Source organism: Anser brachyrhynchus (assembly GCF_964034855.1).
Source record: "Anser brachyrhynchus genome assembly, chromosome: 8".
Taxonomy (NCBI): domain Eukaryota; kingdom Metazoa; phylum Chordata; class Aves; order Anseriformes; family Anatidae; genus Anser; species Anser brachyrhynchus.
Window position 1 is genome coordinate 1773025 of NC_137702.1, and position 19762 is coordinate 1792786.

General features: G+C 46.9%; 1 protein-coding gene across 3 annotated transcripts in view; it reads right to left on the minus strand.

Moving 5' to 3' along the window:
• Positions 1 to 19762, minus strand: part of MIER1 (MIER1 transcriptional regulator) — a 35850-nt gene that overhangs the window by 14631 nt on the left and 1457 nt on the right. For all 3 annotated transcript variants that reach the window (XR_013954093.1, XM_080601429.1, XM_080601428.1), the window contains exons 2-4: positions 9676 to 9700; positions 8043 to 8188; positions 2384 to 2551 (exon numbers count right to left, since the gene is read on the minus strand). Coding sequence is in view for 2 of the 3 variants with exons in the window: in XM_080601428.1 (XP_080457554.1) it covers positions 2384 to 2551; positions 8043 to 8188; positions 9676 to 9700 (339 nt within the window). In the remaining variant the exon portion in view is untranslated. The remainder of the gene's footprint in view (positions 1 to 2383; positions 2552 to 8042; positions 8189 to 9675; positions 9701 to 19762) is intronic.

A 19762-nucleotide genomic window follows, 5' to 3' on the forward strand; every position in this document is an offset into this window, starting at 1 on the left:
TGACTGTACAGATTGTGGTCTGTTCAGACTGAGCCATAACAAATGTGTAAGCACATCGTATTATTTGCTGACCGTGATTTTAAGCAAATCAGACTCAACACTCAGATGCTAACATACAAATCAGAAACACAAACACAGTTAAACATCATGTCTAGTTTTAAAATAAGTCAAGAAAATCCTTGCAGTATTCATTTAATTTCATTTAACTTTAAATTTTACTTCAGTCTTCAAAGCCCTTCCTTATGAGTTTTCAGCAGGAAGAGCTGGAGATCTTTAATGGCCCTACTTTTCTCAATCAAACGGAAATGTTATGTTCCATAAAAATAAATGTCAATAGAGTGGTTCAACCCTACGGGAACAGTACATTGCTAAACCTGCATGCTATGTGTAAGTACATCGTTGAGTCACCAAAAGAACAAAGATAAGAATAAGTTACTTTATTAGAAGAGAACTCAGAACAACAATGGGAATTGTTACAATTAGTTAAAATGAAAAGGCTAAAAAAGATATTTTTTCTGAGGCATGTTGTCTCCATCATTCACGGGCTTTATGACTACCCGTGAGCGCTCACACCTGCCGGCTGTAGCACCCAGGCATACGGCACAACACATGGTTGTGTGTACCTTTAACGGCGAGCCCGGTGTTATCACACGTGCAGCTTAAAGCAGCTTAAAAATAGAAAGCAGCTAAGTGCAGCAGAGCTAAAAAAGCTGCAGAAAGATGTGCACTTGCAGAGAAAGCCTGAATGATTTATAAAATTATTCCACCCCCATGGATGCATTTTACTGCCTCCCTGCTAAAAGCACCGAGTGTTGCTAGAGCTCTCCCTGTAGCCCAGGGCACCCAGCGGAACGGAACGGGTTAGCTCGCTCGCTCCGTGCCCAGTCCTCCCCGCCACCTCTGGCCCAGCCCTCCGAAGGCTGGGGTAGGGTAAGTGAGCACCCACTTTCGATCCAGCCACAGCTCCAAGCGTGCAGTTCGGTCAAACACTGGCTGTGGCCACCGCACCGGACGGCGCCTGTGGCTGCTGCCGGGCAGGAACACATCTGGTTCTGCGTTGGTCCCCTACAGGGGGACAAGGACTGCTCCTCTCGCTGCTAACACCTTAGCGGTGGCAGACACTGGGATTTTATCCGTTTAAGAGAAAAGGCAGGAACTATCACGCTATTACATCAGCTAGTACCACAGCTGGACAACCAGAGGAGGCCCTGAGAGCACAAGATGGAAGTTGTGTCGGGAAGCAGTTAAGACAAGGACGTAGAACGAGGTGGGGCTTCAGGAATGCTACTGGGCACAACAAAATTAAACACTTCTGTGTCTTTAATTTTGCATATTTCATGGTACGTAAATCTCTCTGCCTCTCCAGCTTCTTGAAGCTTTCCTAATGCAATGTAACTACGTATCTTTCTTCTTTCTGAACCATTCAACCCACAAAAAAAAAGATCTTTTACAGCATATAACAAGGCAGTGTGCAAATCCTAAAGAACTTCATTTTCGGAATCAAGTATGTCATTTCTCATCTTTCTGTCTCATCCCAGACGTTCTAAATGGGTAAGATATCAAAGAAGAAAATGTATCCTGTTTAAACCCAGATTAGGTAATTCAACTTCCATTAATGCCTGTGATTTTTTTGTCACTGACAGTACAAAGGTTTTCATATTTTAATGGAATTCAGGAAGCAACTCTGAATGCCACCAGTAATGGAGAAGTTACAGCTGTGCCCATGACAGGACAGGATTATTAAAAGTACATACAAAATACACAAGTAGAAAAGACCCTTCTAAAATCAGGTAAGTTATTTTAAGAGTACACAGGACAGGACTTTAAAGATGCTAAATTCAAAACTATACACTCTGCAAAGATAATTGAGGCATTAGATTTAATTAACAACCTAAAACAAGCAGGGCGATTACTGCCAGGCTGACAAAATACAATTCAGATGCTGAAGTCAGAAAACTTGCAGTAACCTTCAATGCTCACAGAGGCATCTTTTAATTCAACTCCATACTTTACTGCTCAGTTTCAGTAGATCAGCTTTTCATCATGAAACAAGCACTCAGCCATATCTACGAAGGTACCTCCAGGCACTGAACACTTCAGTTAAGCCAGCCAGTATTTCTGAAGGACAATTACAATTCCTTCTTACATAATGCTAAATGTATACACATACTCTCATTTGCCTCAGCAACAGTTTGGAATGATACAGATGGAATTAAGAGCAATTAAGAGAAATACTGATGGATAATTAAGAAGAAACATCAGAGTTCAGTACACAAAGCATCTGAAATCAACTATCTTATGAATGATTTCTGCTGGGATCTGGGACTTTGAATGGTTGTCTACAGAATGGCTGTATGAAAATCAAATTAGTGTAAGCACTTACTTTGTTTTCACCACTACAGCCACTGTTGTCATCATTATCAACATCATCATCATCTTCTCCCTCCTCCTCTTCCTCTTCATCATCTTCATCATCATCATCTTCTTGGAGTGGAATGGTACCATCATAGCCATAAAGGCTAAGTAGCTCCTGGATTGGCATATCACTTTCCTGATAAATATTCAAACAAAGTTGGAGGTTTATCAGAGGTATTTCACATCCCACATCTGCTCTACAGCCCAAAGGTGTGCGTTTTAGACGTAAGAGCAAAACCAGATAGCTGATGAGCAGGCATACTAAGAATGCCCACTCTAAAATGAATGGACAGTGAGAAGTTTTGGCTCCTAAGAAAAGCGTGTGGTTTTTTATGCAGCAGAACTTTAAATTTCCTAATCCTTTATAAATTTATAGACTTCACATACCACAAACTCTCAAAGGGGCCACAAAGTTCATTAAAAGGGCACCAGAGGGCTGCATGCCCCATCCCTTCCCTGGTATTCGCCTGCTACTACTTAACCAAACCACAAGCACGGCAACGTGGCAGGTAACGTCTGGCTACGTATGTCAGAGAGATGCTTCCGATACGATCCCGTGGTGCTTTCATGCCTACGAAACAAGGCATGCATTGCACTGGATCCTAAAAGATGGCCGGACGTCCAACCAGTCATGCAGTGGGGATGTTTGTGGGTTAGTTATGTGCTTTGGAGGTGGTGTCAGTGTAGCTGACTGAAGGCTACCGAGCTAAACCATCGCCTGCAATCTGTTTCGTGCCCAGCTCCAAGATGACCTCAGAAAAGAGAGGAGCGGAGATTATTTGAAGACATTACTCTGGCAGCCAAGTATGAGGTGTGATCCACACATCACACCCTTTTAGTACATGTAGAGCAAGCACACTCATTATTGGAATGTAAAAACGATATTCCCTTTACCACCCAAAAACTACCCAAAGGATTTGTAGTATTTTGTGCCTATCTAAGGAAACAAACAAAACGTGAGTCAGCAGCAACCACTTCAAGCAGACAGCTACGTTCCTGACAGTTTTGCAGGAAATATGAAGCTAGCTGCATGGCAGGGGCTTTTTCTACTAAAAAGCAGTGATTTTTGCAGTGTTTCCAAGAATTCAGCAGAACAAGGACCTGAACTCGCAGTGCCTGGCTTGAACATGGAGTTAAATCTTTGCTTGGAAAGTTGCACTACAGGGACAGTTCCACGCGGTTCTACAACCTGAACTTTCAATACAAAACAACACAAAAAATGCACCTCACCTGTGCTTATTTCCCCTTCCTGTGCATAACCAACCATGAGGAGTTGGATAGGGGTAAGGGATTGCCTTAATTCAGCATCACCTAATATCCAGGCAAAGACAGCAGTGTTTACATACACATCTCCTCATTTACAAACACAAAGCTTTAATCTAGTTGCCTACAAAAGCAGATGTAGGTAGGAAGCAAACCTACAAAAATACGTGCAGATTTAAAAATCTTTCTACAGAGAATTCTGTTGTACTCTGAAGAGGTATTTCAAATGATCCAGCCAGATCTGAAGTTTGGTGACTCCTGAGCTGTTACCAATTAATTGCATTCAATTTCTTAACACAAATGATTAATTGCCAGGTCTGCAAATTAGTCACTTTAGTGCTTTTAATACCTCAGTATCTTGTATTCAGGGGCAGTATACAGAACCCTTAAAAGGATTTCTTGGAGATGAAACTCTCAGAGAGCATTTTCGAATTACCTCTCTCAGAAGATCAAATCCTTTGTTTATTATTCAGTGGTGTATGCAACTATAAATACGTACGTAGTGTAAATCCTGGCTGCCAATCAGTGTTAGTTATCTGCTGGCCATATACTTCTGCCACTGAACTCCTTCCCTAAGGGCCTTCATTGCTCAGCACACCTATATTTTCTGGAAGCACACTAACACTACCTTTCGCAAAATGGAAGTGTGTTTAGTTCTGCTGTGTAAAACAAAAAGTAACACAGGAGTTACCTGTACTCATTGTCTATGTGTTTTATTTTATTTTGCTTCAAAGCACTAAGCCTTTCACCCACCTACTGGGCTAGTCTTTGGTTAAGCTATATCCACGGTAGATGCAGGCCATGTGGACCCAAATCTCCTCACCTTCCCTGTTTGACTTCTTGGTCCCTACTTTATCGTTTTACAGAATGAATTCTCAGAAGTGGGGAAATCATGCTTTAATGACATGGACAACATGACAGTGCTGTGATCTTAATTAAAACCTTACAGTACAGCTATCAAAAAAATCATATAATCATCCAAACAAATGCTCTCCAGTACATTTTTGAAAGTAATATACTTCTACGGAGCACTCTTCATCACTACACTATTTGTAGATACAGACTGAGAATTAGAAAGAACTTCTACTATCATTTGTAGCTATGTGTGAATTATGCAACAGGGGGATTACTCTGTGAAAAGTGGTATTGTATTTAGGACATTTTTCCTAGACAGAGCCTTGCAGTAGCCCACTGCAATTTACAAAGCTCCGAGTGCCTGTGACTCTCAAAGACAAAATGCTCTTGGTACCAGGATCATCATCTCTGTATCGGTTAAATATTGCAGAAACAGAGGTTAAAAAAAAAGTAACCCGGATAATCAATGGCACAGAAATTTCTCAGGTGGAAGACGTTTAATAACAAGAACTGGATGATAAACCATGCATCTGGAGGAGAGGTAAGTGAGGGGGAGTGATATACCAGAGAACTGTTTCATAAGGAGCACAGAGAAGGTCAATATAAATGACTGCACTCTCCTAATTGAAGAGCTCGGGGCAGCCTCTGCAATGAACACAAAACACATCTGAAGAACACAAACACTTCTCACGCTAAATGAACTGTGTGGCACTGCCACATGCCTTGTGGACACAAAGTTTACAGAGGTTAAAAATCAAATGAACAAATCCACAGAAGGGGAAAAATAACGCTGAGAGGCATTACAAGAGACAACATCTGGTTCGTATGTGCCTGAACTGCACCCTGCTAGAGGCTGGAGGAGTATCTGGGAGAACCACTGCGTACTTCCATGCATGGATCTCTCATTTACCGAGAAAAGGAAGCTGTCGCACAACCCTAAGGAAACCCAAGAGCCCTCTCTGAAAAGGGGGACCTCGGGGGGAGAACCCAAGTGATTATGTACAACAAATGGAAAAAGGAGGGGGGTCAAAGGCTTACGAATCCCTAAGCAGTGCAGGGAGGGCGCCTCACACAGCACCCAGCAGTGCTCTGCCCACAAACAGGGCAGCACAAAGGTCAAGACCTGGCCTCCAGGTTCCTGAAATCCTCCATCTGAGGCTCCCTCCTGCTGCTACTTTGTACCGTCAGCTTAGCTAAGAGTGGGAGGAAATTGAGTTTCTGCAGCTTGCTGGGCCTGGTCACTTACTGCTTCCAAGGCAGAGCGTAAAGACAGCTTCCTCCTACCAAAACGATGCAGCCAAGTTTCCTGCACCTTGAAGAACTGCAGCACCAGTGTGCCCAGAACACCAGAGCTGTGCCTCACGCCAGGAGCGCCTTCCTGAGCGCTGTCCCTCAGGCTGCTGAAGGAAGAGCACTGGTCAGGCCTGGCAGGGATGTTCCTCCAAACAAAACCAGTACTGCTGAGCGCACGTCTGGGTATGACCGAGGAGTCTGCTGCATGACACTGCGGGTGGCCTTCCTCCCCGAGAAAAATTCTTACCTTTCAGGAAATATTACTAAAAACCACCAAATTCGGTACTTCTTACTCCCTTCTCGTACTGTTCTGCTCTCAGGGAACTGTGGTTTTTCCTTATCCTGGAGCAGCATAGAGGGTGACTTCTCTAAACATAGATACGGTACTGTTATTTCGACAAAAATGTACGTGCTTACTTGCACACACAAATGTAGGACGCTGACCAACCTCAAGCACTACAGATTTACCAGTTTCAAACAATGAGCAGAAAAGATCCTCCTCCTGGGAGGAGGAATGCCTAATTTTTATGACACTCAGGAGTTAAATCACTAAGGTTCAAAAATTCTTTTGCAAAACCTGACTGCCATCTCGTCTCTGAAGGAGCTGTGCTAGTAAATCAGGCACACTTACAGCCTGGGGGAATCTGAAGTAATAGGGGTAAATGTCTGGGGAAAGAAAAAGACAGGATAGTACTTGTCTTGACAATAGTTTTGAGATTTAGATTGTCTATCATCCATGCCTAAGAAAAGGCATGAATTAAAAAAGAGACAGAGAGAGAAAGGCAGCACAAAAAGGAGAGGGAAGCAAGCCTCGATGTGTGGCTGCTATCCCCCAGCCAGAAATAACCATGGGTCCCCAGCAAGACCCTGCTGGGGGGGGGAAGCATCTGAAAGGCAGCGCAAGCTCTACCTACGGCACGCACAGAAACTGACCAAGTTTCTGGGCCAGCCCCTAAGAGCATCCTCCCGAGTCCCGCGGGGAGCAATGCCAGCCTCAGTTACAACATCCGATGCTCTCCTGACCAGGGAAGAGCTGACACGGGCAGAAATGTGAACGTGCGGCCCCGCCAACCAAGAGGGAACACACCGACTGCTGAACTACGCTCATCAACAAAGCACTGCAATGTGGTGATAGAACTATACAGCCAGATGTTGACTCCTCACAAATTATGAAGAAAAAAAAACGTTTTTTCAACTTAAAAAAAATGACATGTGGGGCTTCATTTCTCACTTCATCTCAATGAAGTGTATTTGGAGTCACATACAATTTATTTATCTTTATGTTTACCATTTAATATCAAACTTGAAATTACCAGAAAGAAATTATCACTTACATCCAAAATGTAGGTTAAAGGTACTCAGTCAATTTAATGCCGTACTGGCACAACCACTTGTGCTAAACAGGATTTGTACATTAAATATGCATTTAAAAATCATTAATGACCTGCTCCGGCAGCCTTTTCAGCCAGCGAGGTTCCAGACAGTATCTGCATTACTTTGCATTTACAATGAACCTAGTTTGTAGTTTAAGGATCCTATTCCTGGCTGAGAAGTAATTTAAAGCAGTACATAAGTGACAGCATAACCTCAAAATGCAAAATAAATCTAATATGCAATTATTTCAGAAGATATACATTTTAAGATGTATTTATCACTATCATCAATACATGGGAGTTCTAATCCAGGCTCTGCTGACAACTTTTTGCTTTGAGCAAACCAGTTAATCTACATCTCTGTTTCCTCTACCTTAAAAAATGAAGAGACTCCTACCTTCTCTACTGAAGTATTACATGAATGGTTCTATAAAAATGTGAATGGAATGCAACATTATTGGATTTTTTAAAATCAAAATCTATATGCACTAAACAAGTGCAATAGTTTTAGGAAACAGTAACACTGGAACATACGAGTTTAGTCAGAGCACGCTTTAACTTACAGTAGCTCTAAAATGTAAATCACATACCCGTATATATATGCAACAAGATACTAAACGAGTACAGCATCATACATTATTAAATACTTATGTACCAATTTCCTTTTCCCAGCTTTTGAGAAGTGCAAATTTAGCTCAGCCCCTTTCCCCTATCTACATTATTTGCCTATGTTTTATGAGTGGTTTGTTTTTTTAACCCCAAATATAAGGGCAAAAACCTGCATATGTTTTGCGTAAGACTGTGGGCTGTGGTTATGTTTTATAACTACTTAATACTACCTACCCTGTTAAGATCCTCTATTTCAGAACTGATGTTTGTTTCTCCTTCCATCATTTCCTCCTCTTCTAATGTCCGTTCATCATCAAAGTCATGCACCAGCATATCAGCTGATGGATCAAATTCATGGTCATCAGATGTTGCTGAACCTCCTGATAGAAAACATTTTAAAGAATTTTTTTAGTTAGAGTTTAGTTGTGTTGTGTTTTTTTTTATTACTATTATTATTTTGGTGACATTTTAATACTCAAATTATATTGAGAAATTAAAATATCTTCAAAATAGCTCGATCATTTATCTTCAGGAAAGCCAATCACATTATTCAGAGGACAATGAAAGCTGTCCTCCAGGTAGTAAGAGATCAAGGGAAAAAGAACCAGGAGATAACGTTTAACCAGCCAGTTTTCGAAGTACTGTGCATCTGGACATCAGATCCCTAGTTAAATGTTTGTAAGATGTTCAGTTTTTGAAGACTTAATTCCTAAATAATCATAAATCTCTTTAAATCAAGAGTTCTACTGGGAGTAGACATATTCAAAATACAAATTCAGGGCACTTGTTTCCTTGATACTTTGCAAGCTTTCTTGTTTACACCTACAAGGATAATCTAATGACTTTTTCAAAGTTTAAACCTAGAGTAAGCTTCACAATTATGCAGATTTTATTTCTGATGATCAATCATGTTTTGTGACAATGAAAAATAAATGAATGGATGAACGGTTTGGCAGACGCGGCACTCTGATGTAATTCAGCAATACCTGATTTCTAATTCTAGCTCTGCTAGCGTTCTTCCACTTGTCTCCGTGAACAATTTAAATTTCATTTTCCAAAGCTCAAAGTCTGTATCAACACTATGGGTGCAAGAGGGAAGGGTTAACTGTAAGGGCTAGGATTAACTACACTTCGTAATTTGAAGCGTTATAATTGATTGTTTTTCTGAAAGAGACAACGGCAGTCCAGCCAAAGTAACTAGTGGAAAGCTTTTCCACAAGTAGGATGCCAAAAACCCTGCACGTACATAATACTGACTAAAGTGGTACCAAACTATAAAAACAGACATTTGTAATTTATACCTAGGCTGACTACTAAATACCCAGGAACTCCGGGATACTGGGATATCAGAAAATAACCGTTTTTTAAAAGCCGAAGTCATGAAAATCCTCATTTTTAGCAATCCAACGAGGAAAAAAATACTCCTTTTCTTGCTGCTTTTGTTCTTGATGCTTCCATGTACAAAACCATACAGCGATGGCGTATCTGATAACTGGGAGCACACGGTGCCCTTCACTTTTGACTCTGCTTCTAATACCAACGGGGAGCCCGTCCCAGCGACCGAACCAGCGGTCTCTTCCACGGTGCCAGCACTAGCTCCCACTGTGCTCCTCCGAACACACCAGCGCTCCCAACACGCGTTGGTGCAGCCTTGCAAACAACAGAACAGGTTCCCCGGGGTGTTTTACCATATAGAAACTTGTGCTGGTACAGTCTGGAAGAAAGCAGTCACTACCTGAAGGAATATTGCCACCAACCTATCCATCAAACTCTACCCGTAGATTACCAGCTGGAAGAGAGCTGCAAACAGAAAATTTCAGGAGTGCCCTTTTCCCTCGCAAGTTTAAGAAATGCTAAAAATACTTACCTGGACTTGAAGACTCAACAGAAGGCTAAAAAAAAAAGAAAACACAAGAAATTATTTTTCCTATGTTGCATGTGTACAGACTTAATTCAATAATTCCTCTGACATAAAAGGTTACAAACGAGCAAGTCATTGCAAACATATTGACAAGTAGGGCACCACAAACACGCCGAAGCAATCCCAGTAAACGGCATTCATTTTCTGCTTTATACACCTACGTCCCTCTATTTTAGTGAGAATAATTGGAAGAACCACCTATTTTGTGATACAATAACCAAGTTCATGAACGTATGAAATAAAGCAAAACAATTCATTTTGAAAATAGCATTACAACTCCACAACCAGCTTAGTATGGCTTCAATTGGTGCTACTGCCGTACGGGGATGGAGGGGAAGCAGCAGTGCCCCAGCTGCTCACCTCCACCCCTTTCTGCGTGCCAACACAAAGCTGAAAGCTGACAGTAGTGACGGGCTAGTTCTTAACGGATCCGTCCCCGTTCTGGCCCTGCGTGCTAAATCCCCTTTTCCACAGCCCAGGTTATGCCAGATTACACCGACACTGGAAGCACAATTTGATTTAAAACAAAGTATTCTTCAGATGTTAAAAGGTGTAAAATAAATTATTCTCCATACTCGAAGCTGCATGTTACACAACACAAAAATCCCGTATTTAAAGGCAGGCACACTTTTAGAAGGCAATCAGACACAGGGCGCAGTAACGACTCTTCACAGAACAAAACGGAAAAGCCATTTAATCTCTGACACAATTGTGAGAGAAAAAAAATAAAATTATTCTGCAAGCCACTTTCTTCCCAAGTGTAACACAAACTGACAAGAATCACAGACTGCAAAACAAGAATATTTTTTGAAACACGGAAAAAAACATCACGCTTTGACAACACTCTTCACCTACCAGACACCCATGCTTGGTAACCCTACGTTTCTCCAGAACAAAACCATCAAATTCTGCTTTCCCTTGCTCACAGCTTGGCCAACCCTTAACGGCCTGGGCTCAAATTTGCATGTCAGACGTGCAAACCTCATTTGTCTGGAAAATTCAAGGAAATGGTTCCACTGCTTTCAGGAAGATACCTCGCGGAGAGGTTTTTTTCCAAAGTCAGAAAGTGACTTCTCCTTCAGAGAGCTGCAGTACCCCTTTCTCCACCGCCTTCGGTTAACTGAGATACTGCTTGGTATCGAGGATATTACTCTATTACCAGCCCAGCTCCAAGGGCTGCGTGTAAAAAGCTCTGTAAAGAACGACCCGGGGGTCTGGAGGACACCGAGGTGAACGCGGGCCGCCAACGTGCCCCTGGGGCACAGGAGGCCGCCAGCGCCCCGTGCGGCGCTCAGAGAGCTCCCGGCAAGCTGGGGGAGATGATCCTGCCCCTCTCCTCGGCCCTGGTGACACCACGTCTGGAGCAGAACATTCACAAAGCAGCTGGGGTTGCGAGGATGCCTACGGACCGCTGGCTGAACCCCCTGCCCAAAGCAGGGTCACCTCGAGCAGGCTGCTCAGGACCTCATCCGGCCAGGGTTCGCATACCCCCAAGGACGGAGGCTCCACGGCCTTCCTGGACAACCTGACCTAGTTCCTCACCATCCTTCGAGTAAAAAAAGCTTTTTCTGTTTACGTGGAATTTCCCCATTTTCAACGTGAGCACGCTGCCTCTTGTCCTGTCCCTGGGCACCACGGAGAAGAGCCCAGCCGCATCCCCTCTGCTCCCCCTCCCAGGTCTTTGCACCCACGGGGCAGCTCCTCCAGCCTCTCAGTGCTGGCTGCTCCGGGCCCTCCGTCCCCTCGGGGGTCTCTGCTGGCCTCCCTCTGTCTCTGCCCATGTCTCGTGTCCCCGACCAGCCCTGCTGGGTCTCCCCGGGGCCGAGCAGAGGGGCAGGGTCGCCCCCCCAGCCCGCCGGCAGCGCTCTGGGCACATCCCTCTGGATCCGAGCACTCCTACACGCACAACGGAGCCTACCCCAACTTTCTGATCAGAGCGGCCACAACACCACAGCGAGACACGACGGGGTCTTATAAAAGTCCAGCCAGCCTTAAGAAACGAAGTTCGGCTTTCGGTATTCTCAGGTAGCATGGAGAAGGCAGGACAGCTCAGGAAAGCAAACCACCTTCCCGGCAGGCCGAAATGCTGCCAACGCCATCCCCTCCCCAGCCTCAGGAGCCCTGCTGAGCTACAGCAACGTCTCTGGAGATCAGAGCGACCCCATGACTTCTGAACAGCTCCAAAATACGTACCCAGTGCAACCCTAGTCTACGGAAAGATAGAAAATAATAAAACACAACTCTCAAACCAGAAAGTCTGCAAAGGCCCGATCGCCTCCACAAACACCGCACTCACTGCAGGCTACCTCCCAGGACGGACACCTCCCTCAAAAGGTTCCAGCTCGTTTTTGCTAAAAACTTCCTACGTAACTTTAGGAGAACAGTCTCTAGGCCTGTCTGCCCTTCCTCTAAGCCTTGCCCACCACATCTGCTTAGTTTGTCCCAGCTTGTGGACTATCATCTCCGCATTTCACACGGTTCTTGTGCGAGCGATGCCCTGCCAACCACCTTCTGCCTTCTATTTCCAGCTAGCTGCGGTGTCACTTTACAGCTCGCCTGTTTACCGGCCAGCTGCTGCCCAAAGTAGCAGCCTGACCCCTTCCACCACCCCGCGTGCCTCTGCCACTTGTGTCGGGCCCAGCGCTGGGGAAGCCGCGGCATGTGCCTCTCCAGCAAACCAAGCTCAAAGAGCAGTAACCTTGGTTTTCCATCCTACCGCCGAGCCACACTCTCGTTTTGGGCCTTTGCAGCTGCTAGACACGCAGCAAAGAATCCCCAGCCCAGGCTGGACGCCAGACTCAGGGAGGAGAGGCAGGACATGAGGAGCAACCCTTCGACGACAACGCTGGTGTTACACAGAAGGTGAAAGAGCATCCTGTGACTAAAGAGCTGCTGCGATTACCGCAATTCTTGACTACCCAGTCCTTATTTCCTTGCCTCCAAGCAATCATGACTGTGGCCAGGGCAGAACAGATGGTTTTGAGGGCACTTGCTTATGAAAATTTCCTGGCAGTAGTTAAAGATCATATGGCTACGCCAGGATCATTGTATCCCAAGTCCTAAGCTACGGTATGTCAATATAAGAGCAATTCCTGCAAAAAAAGGATACCCCGGTACTTCAGAGGCTTTTCCTTCTCTGCTGCAGCAATTCACAGAGAAGTGCAAAGTGCTTTTTTGCCTCAAGGGCATTCACGGGAACAAAGAGCTGCTACCTATAAAAAGATAATGGCATCCAAGGCCCAGTAAAGAAAAACTATAGGAGTCTTAGAATATGTGGGCTGACATGCTCAAGTTACTCTATGAGCAGCACCCCCAAAAAGGTTACAGTGAATATTTGTTGTGGGTTCAAAGGCGTGAAGAAGTATTTGTGACCTAACTCAAGGAGAACCAGGAAAAACTCAAAGGACCAAAGGAGCGCTGCTGAACGGACACAGTGCAGCAGAGCACGTTTGGTCAGGCTCCAGCTGAGCAACTTGAAGGAAACAGTAATTCTGAGATAGGAAGCGTACCTCAAGGTAAAGGGAAAAAAGAGACTGAACAAAAAATCAGGCCTGGGCGGCACCTGAAGAATCGGTCACTGTTTTTATTCTGTGTGTATTTTCAGGAGTCTGAGGAGAGAGGTGCAGACTGGGTGCGTGAGAGGGGGAGCGACACTCGCAGCAGCAACTGAGCCAAAACAATCTTCGGTCAAAAGCATTCTGCAGCGTACGGATATAAGAAGTGGAAGTGAAGTTGGCCAGTCTTGCAGACGTCTTTGGACTGGCACGTGATGAGCCTAACAGATGTGTAACAGACACAGAAAAATACCTGCTCGATGTACTGTGTTACTCTGGTAACAGGAATGCCCCGGGCTTTGGGATGTCTGTACTACTGTAATTTGTGATGAAATAAGTGGTAGAAGTAAAACCGAACTGACATCGCGATAGATTTATTTAAGGTCTCCAGGAGGCTGGCTGCATTACTCGTTTTGCACGGCTTGTTTCTGAACCCACTACTTCAGAAGCTGCAGCACAGGTACGCGCCCAGCGAGGCTCATTTCCGCAGGCTGGCAGGGCATCTTCACATCTTATTCCAGCGCTTCATCGCTGCTCCGTCTGGATGTGACACTCCAAAAGTGAAAGCTGTGGCAGTACCTCACCGAGTCTGCTCCCAGCGTCTCTCCCACAACCTACAAATAAGCATCTGAACAGAACTGACACTGCAGTTTCACTTCTACCTCCAAAACCACTGCTGTAATTAACACCTTTCATGCCGCCTAGTAATCGATTTATAAAGAAACATCTTAACACACACTACCTACAGACTCTACCAGACAACGGCAAATATATATTCTGTTCAAATTTACTCAGTTATGTTTAGCAGCTCTGTTAAAAAAACATTAAGATACTAAAATTAAATTTATATTGATGGGAATAAGCCTGACAAATCACCAGGTAGATGCTCAAGTCCTTTCAACTCTATTGCAGGAAACCATCGAAGCTAGTTTCTGGGTTGCAGTGGGTTGCTTTAAGAACATTTGGGGCGCTGAGAACACAACAGTAACTGGCAACTAAACCTTAAAACGTAGCAGCGTTACCTATCGTATAACACCACAAGCACTGAAGCATAAGCAGCTGGCGGAGAGTCCATGTCATCACTTCAGAAGTAGGTACCTACGTTGCTCCAACAGCGCTAAAGCCACGTTTCCTTAAGCAGACTAATTAAAAGTACGTTGCTGATCTGAACGGGGTCGTGTGTATTCTGTTCTCAGCATAACTGGTGTTCTCAAAACGCAGATATCGTTACATGAATAACATTCAAAGGCTGCACAGAAAACTGAAGTTCTGAATGCACAATTTAGATACTAACCCGGTATCCATCCCTTCCTCTTCAAATTATTTCAGAGCATCGGCTAAAAATATCAGTAAGACCCATGCATAAGCTGCAGAAGCCTTAAGAACTGACTGTGGCAGCCATTTAATAACCTCTCCAGTAAGCTGAGCTAAATGATAGCCTGGAGAGAACAAGTAGTTAAAATGGCAAAGAACAACCTTTTCTCTAGAGGGCACGCGTCCCTTTTCACTTACGGGTATTTCAGTGAAAGGCTTTCAGTTCCCTCCTGGCCCTCTCTACCTGTGCTGCGTATCAAAATAACTCTGATGCCTGAAAACGGTTTGCCTTGTTTTTATCTCAGAAAGAAGCAATATATTGAAGAAAAATGAAGAAACCCAACTCCACTTCCGAGTTTCTAGTGATGACTTCTCACACCAGACCAGCTAGGCAATGGATATAGTTTCTTTCTGTTAGTACTTGATAAAAACCCAAAACCAAGCTCAGTCTAAATTTTTCCCTGAAGAAACTGCCCGATCAGTTTCACGGCACCCAACTGGCTAGAGCCCCGGGTTGCCTTTACGCACCCCACCTCCATCCCATATAAAGCTGCATAAATCTCTTCACCAGGAGGCTGGAAAGGAGAAGCAGGCGATGCCCAGGATTTCACCGGGATCATTAACCTGGGCCTTCCGGACACCTGGTTTGGCTCCCTAACTCTGCGGTGGCACGCCTGAGGGGAAGCCAACTGCAGCCTTGCTTAAGCAGCCTTTGCCTGGAGACTTCTCGAATCCTGTAAATACCAGCAGAAGTTCTTCAACGAAGGTATTTCAACGGCGCCTCTAACAGGAGTAGGGGCTGTTACTTGTCTGCGAGAAGTACCGAAGCGCGGACTGCCCCACGTTTTCCATGGCTCCGAGTCAAAGCGAGAGGTAGCGCACCAGGACAGTGGAAGAGCCTGCCGCCCACGGCTCACGGCCACGCTGCCGCGGAACCACGTGCTGAGCTCACACACTACCCTAACGTACTCACAGCGCGTGGATTCCTGCTCCTCTCGGAGCACAGGAGATGACTGGAACCAGAGCCACCGGGCGCAGCCCACGGCAGACAGCCCTGCTCTGCTCGAGAACCACCGCACCGCGTCCTACCTCAGGACCGGGTCATCCGGAAAGCTGGAGGAGCGCAGATGCTCCGAGGCAAGCAGCAGACCGGCAGGTGGGGAAGCTGCAGCCGGCGGGGGAACAACGGGACTTGTTGAGGGAGACCCACCGTAGAGCTCACCAGGGCTGCGCCAGGAGAACTTCCTTCTCAGGGCGTAAGGAGCACGGCCACAACAGCTGCTCAGGCACCCACCTGTCCTACCCGAGACACACGCTTCCAGCTGGGCGTTTTCTGGCCATTTATTATTCACCTCCACTACAAGGTGCAGCCTCAACTTGTTGCACTACCCCCAAAGTTTCCTCCTCGGACCGACTGGGAGCCTGCGGAGCGATCGCATCGCGCTGCGGCTGAAACCAGACGCCGCCACATGCCGAGCACCACAAGCAAGCATTCTTGCGCGCCGTTTGTGACACGAATGGACGAGCAGTGAAACATTAATGCAGAGCGGGGCTTCTGGCCGAGAAGAAGCTCAGAACGAAGCCGAACTCCCAACAATCCCACCATTTACCTCAGGTCCCCCACGCTGCGTTGGGAAGAACTCGAGGGCTCAGGCAGCGAACCACAGACGTCGGTACTCCTTCATGCGTGCACAGAACTCCAGAAAGTTCTGCTGCCGTGACAGGAAAGACCTCTTTCCCAATCCTAGCCATGCAGAATACTAACCGCTATTGTTTTTTCCTCAATGGCTTGTAGGACGAGCGGAGGGAGCGGCAGCAGCGAGCGCACCCAAGCGCTCGGGAGCCGCCGCGCTCCCTGAGGACGGCAGGAGCGGGGCTCCCGGGCCCGCATCGCTGCGCAGCCACTCCCGCGAGGCGTGCTGCAAAAACGGCCCCAAAGCGAAACAAAAAGGCAGTCAAAGGTAACGAGAGGAAAAAAACAAAGAGTGCTGCTCACCAGGACGGAGCGATGTGAATCGCCGGTTTTAATCAGTCAGCGGGAAACCTCAGTTTTATCTGCGCAGGCCTTATTTTGTGTCCAGGCATCGCTCCCAAGCTGCTAGAGCATTTCGGGCTGGAACCACACCTGTGGGCACGCTAACTTCACGACTGCTTCCTACGCGGGAGGCCGCCACCCATTTATGTGTATTATTTTAAAGCAACAGTATAGTGTAATAAAAATAGAACGATTAAGAATGCGAAAAATGTTATTAGATGGCATTTCTTAAACATGACGTCCCGAACTTGCCTCGGGATGCAAACAAAATGCTTTCAGGGAGATCCACAAAGTTTAACACGCTCCAACGCTACAAAGTGGAGCATTTGGATAAAAGGGAATTTTACCAGATATTACAGATTTAAAGAAGGGTTATTAAAGCCCTTCCACGCAACGTTAATGAACTGGTTTTCTGATCAAAAGCAACTAAACTCTCAGAAATCCAAGCGCTACTCAAGCGCACTCCAAGAAGTTTAACCGTGCCCTGCTCCCCTCCGACAGGGCGCGCGCCTGCTTCTCCCCAGCCTTGGCTGACACCTCGGGACGCCGATTCAAGCTGTTAGCCCCACAAATTCACGCCGCAGAGGAAGTTGAAGTCGTTCGTTGCAGCAGGTCAGCAGGCTGAACCGCCTCCCTGCGGGGCGAGAAACGCTCGGAGCTGGCGTCAGGAACGTCAGCTGCCCGCCCAGGAGCGGCGGCAAACGGGGCCGTGATTTTCAGCACCCGCGAGCGGCCAGGAGTGCCCGAGATGAGGGCGCCGACCGAGGAGGAGCTGAGCCAACGCCACGGCCCGGCGTTTTTGGAAGGAGGAGGACATCCTCCCACTGATCCCCGCGCCTGGTTCTACCTCCGGACCTTCCCATCGGGCGGTACCACGGGTTACCCCAGGAAGCTCCTCCGCTCTTCAGCTTGCCGGCTTCGCAAGCGACCCCCAGGAGGCGGCCTGGGAAGAGCTGAGCAGAGGCAGCAGGGGAGCAGGGCCTCCCCTCCGGCAGCGAGGAGCCCACCTCGAGCCCACCTCGGCTGCTTCCAGCCTCCTGACAGCCCGAAATGCCAGCAAGCCGTGCCAACGCAACGCGGGGGCGCCACAGCCCTTGCTCGCCCACACCCCGACCAAACCTTGGCACCCTCTCCCCCATGCCCCAGGCCTGGCGCTTCTTACTCTGCAGGGAGTTATTAAAAAAAACACAACAAAATCAAACAAAAAACCCTCGGCATCTACCCCCAGTTTTGCCAGTTTGGTGTCCTGGCAAGTGCCTGGCTGGTGCGTGCCGCCACGGAGCAAAGCGAGGCGGCAGCAGGACCGCAGCACCTCTGGGAGGCACAGCAGGTCCCAGCTGCCTGATTTTTTTGCCCCCACCCCTTCAAGCGCTCTGCATCAGAAGATCTCATTCTCACATTTTATCCAAACATCATAAAGGCCGAAAAGACAAAAAAAAAAAACCCACATTCTTTCAACTACTAATCAAGCTTTTAAGTCAAATTCTTCTCTTCCGAACAGACATTAAAATACTTATATTTGGAGAAAATATGCGCATCAGCCAGCGTCCACTCCACCACGAAGACTAACTAAGCTGCTTAACGCACGATTCTGTGACATTCACAAAGCCCGAGCTGATCTTACGCGAGAGATGTTTTCCTTCTGATTACGACTTGAACAATCTTCCAATATTTCAGAGTATGAGCACTCAGACCCATCCCACGAGCCTGCTTTGACTAGAATGAAACCCCAGTTCAGGTTATTCATCCCAAATCCAAGCCCACTGTAACGTACGTTCATTCAGAACCTTTTTTTTTCCCCCCCCTCCCTTCTGTGCTGTATTCAAACCGGTAAGTTCCTACAAAAGTGAAAGAGCATTTTTTGGTAGTTTAGTTTCACTTTCTGGACTCATTTCCTTGCTGACCGGGCTCTGAGCTCCCGCTTGGAGAACCTCCCCGTCAGATTCGCAAAGCTCCACTCTCACGTTGTTCGTCTTTTAAGGCCTACAGCTGTAGCTCTGTGGGCTTCTCCTGACTTCGGGATGAATTCCTGCACATTTCTTTGTCAGGGCCGACGCCAGGCTTTCCGCTGGGGAGGGACGGGGAAGGAGGCACGAGAGCAGCCTTACCTCCCGCCTACGCTTTCAAACCCGGCCGGGTCCCAGGCCCCTCGTGTGGCCGAGGCTGTCGGCTCGCCGCCTTCCCTCGCTCCCAGCTCAGCTCTGCCATCGCCTCGCACACCACCACGCAGCGGCACTCTTCTGCAGCGCCTGCAGGCCGACGGCTGCTGCTGGGGGAGCCTTCCCTTCCCTTCCCTTCCCACCCCAGCCCCTACAGGCTTCAGACACCGCACCAGGAGCCGTGCTCAGCACATCGCTCACAGCTTAAATCACTGACAGTTTATTATTTTTTTCTAAAATTCGGACTGGTTTCCAGACCTAGAATGCGGCGCGGCCGTACGACCGCTGTTTGCGGTTCAAGGGATGCGAACGAACATCAGCCGAGCCTACGGTGCCGTGCCACTGAACTTACCCACAGGTGGCTCAGGGCTCCCGGAGCCTCCCTGCATTTCTCCTGCCCCTTAACCCGAGATAAAGGAAGCACAACAGGACAAAAAGCTGTCACAGCTTTTCTTAAGAAAAAAAAAAAAAGCAATGGTGAAAAAAACCACCCTCAAAAAAACACCCTCTTCCTTTCTTAGTAAAATATCGATTCCAACAAGTAGTAAAAGCTTTACGCGTTGGAACAACATCCATGAAGTGAAAAACCTGCCTGACCTCCACACCCCACCGGCTGTAGCGCTCCCTGCAGCACGGATCCCCTACAAGTTTGGGTGCTGCACGTCAGGACCAGTACGTGACGGCACAGAATAGGAAGTAATTCGGCGCCCTGACTGTGGGTCACAGAGAGCCTCAGCTCACGCCAGAGCAGAGCGAGGGTATTTCACAATAACGCTGTGTTTAATTAACAAAACTTACAAGCGGTTGGTGAAACTCGAGACAAACCCCCCGCACGCAGCGATGCTCAGGCCGGCACACGCCCCAGCCCTTGCCAACTTCACAGATGACAGGAGTCTAAAAGCCACAGTTTTTCAGCCAACAAATTATTCGGGGACAAGACCTGCGATCCTCTGCCCCTCGAGACACAGCAG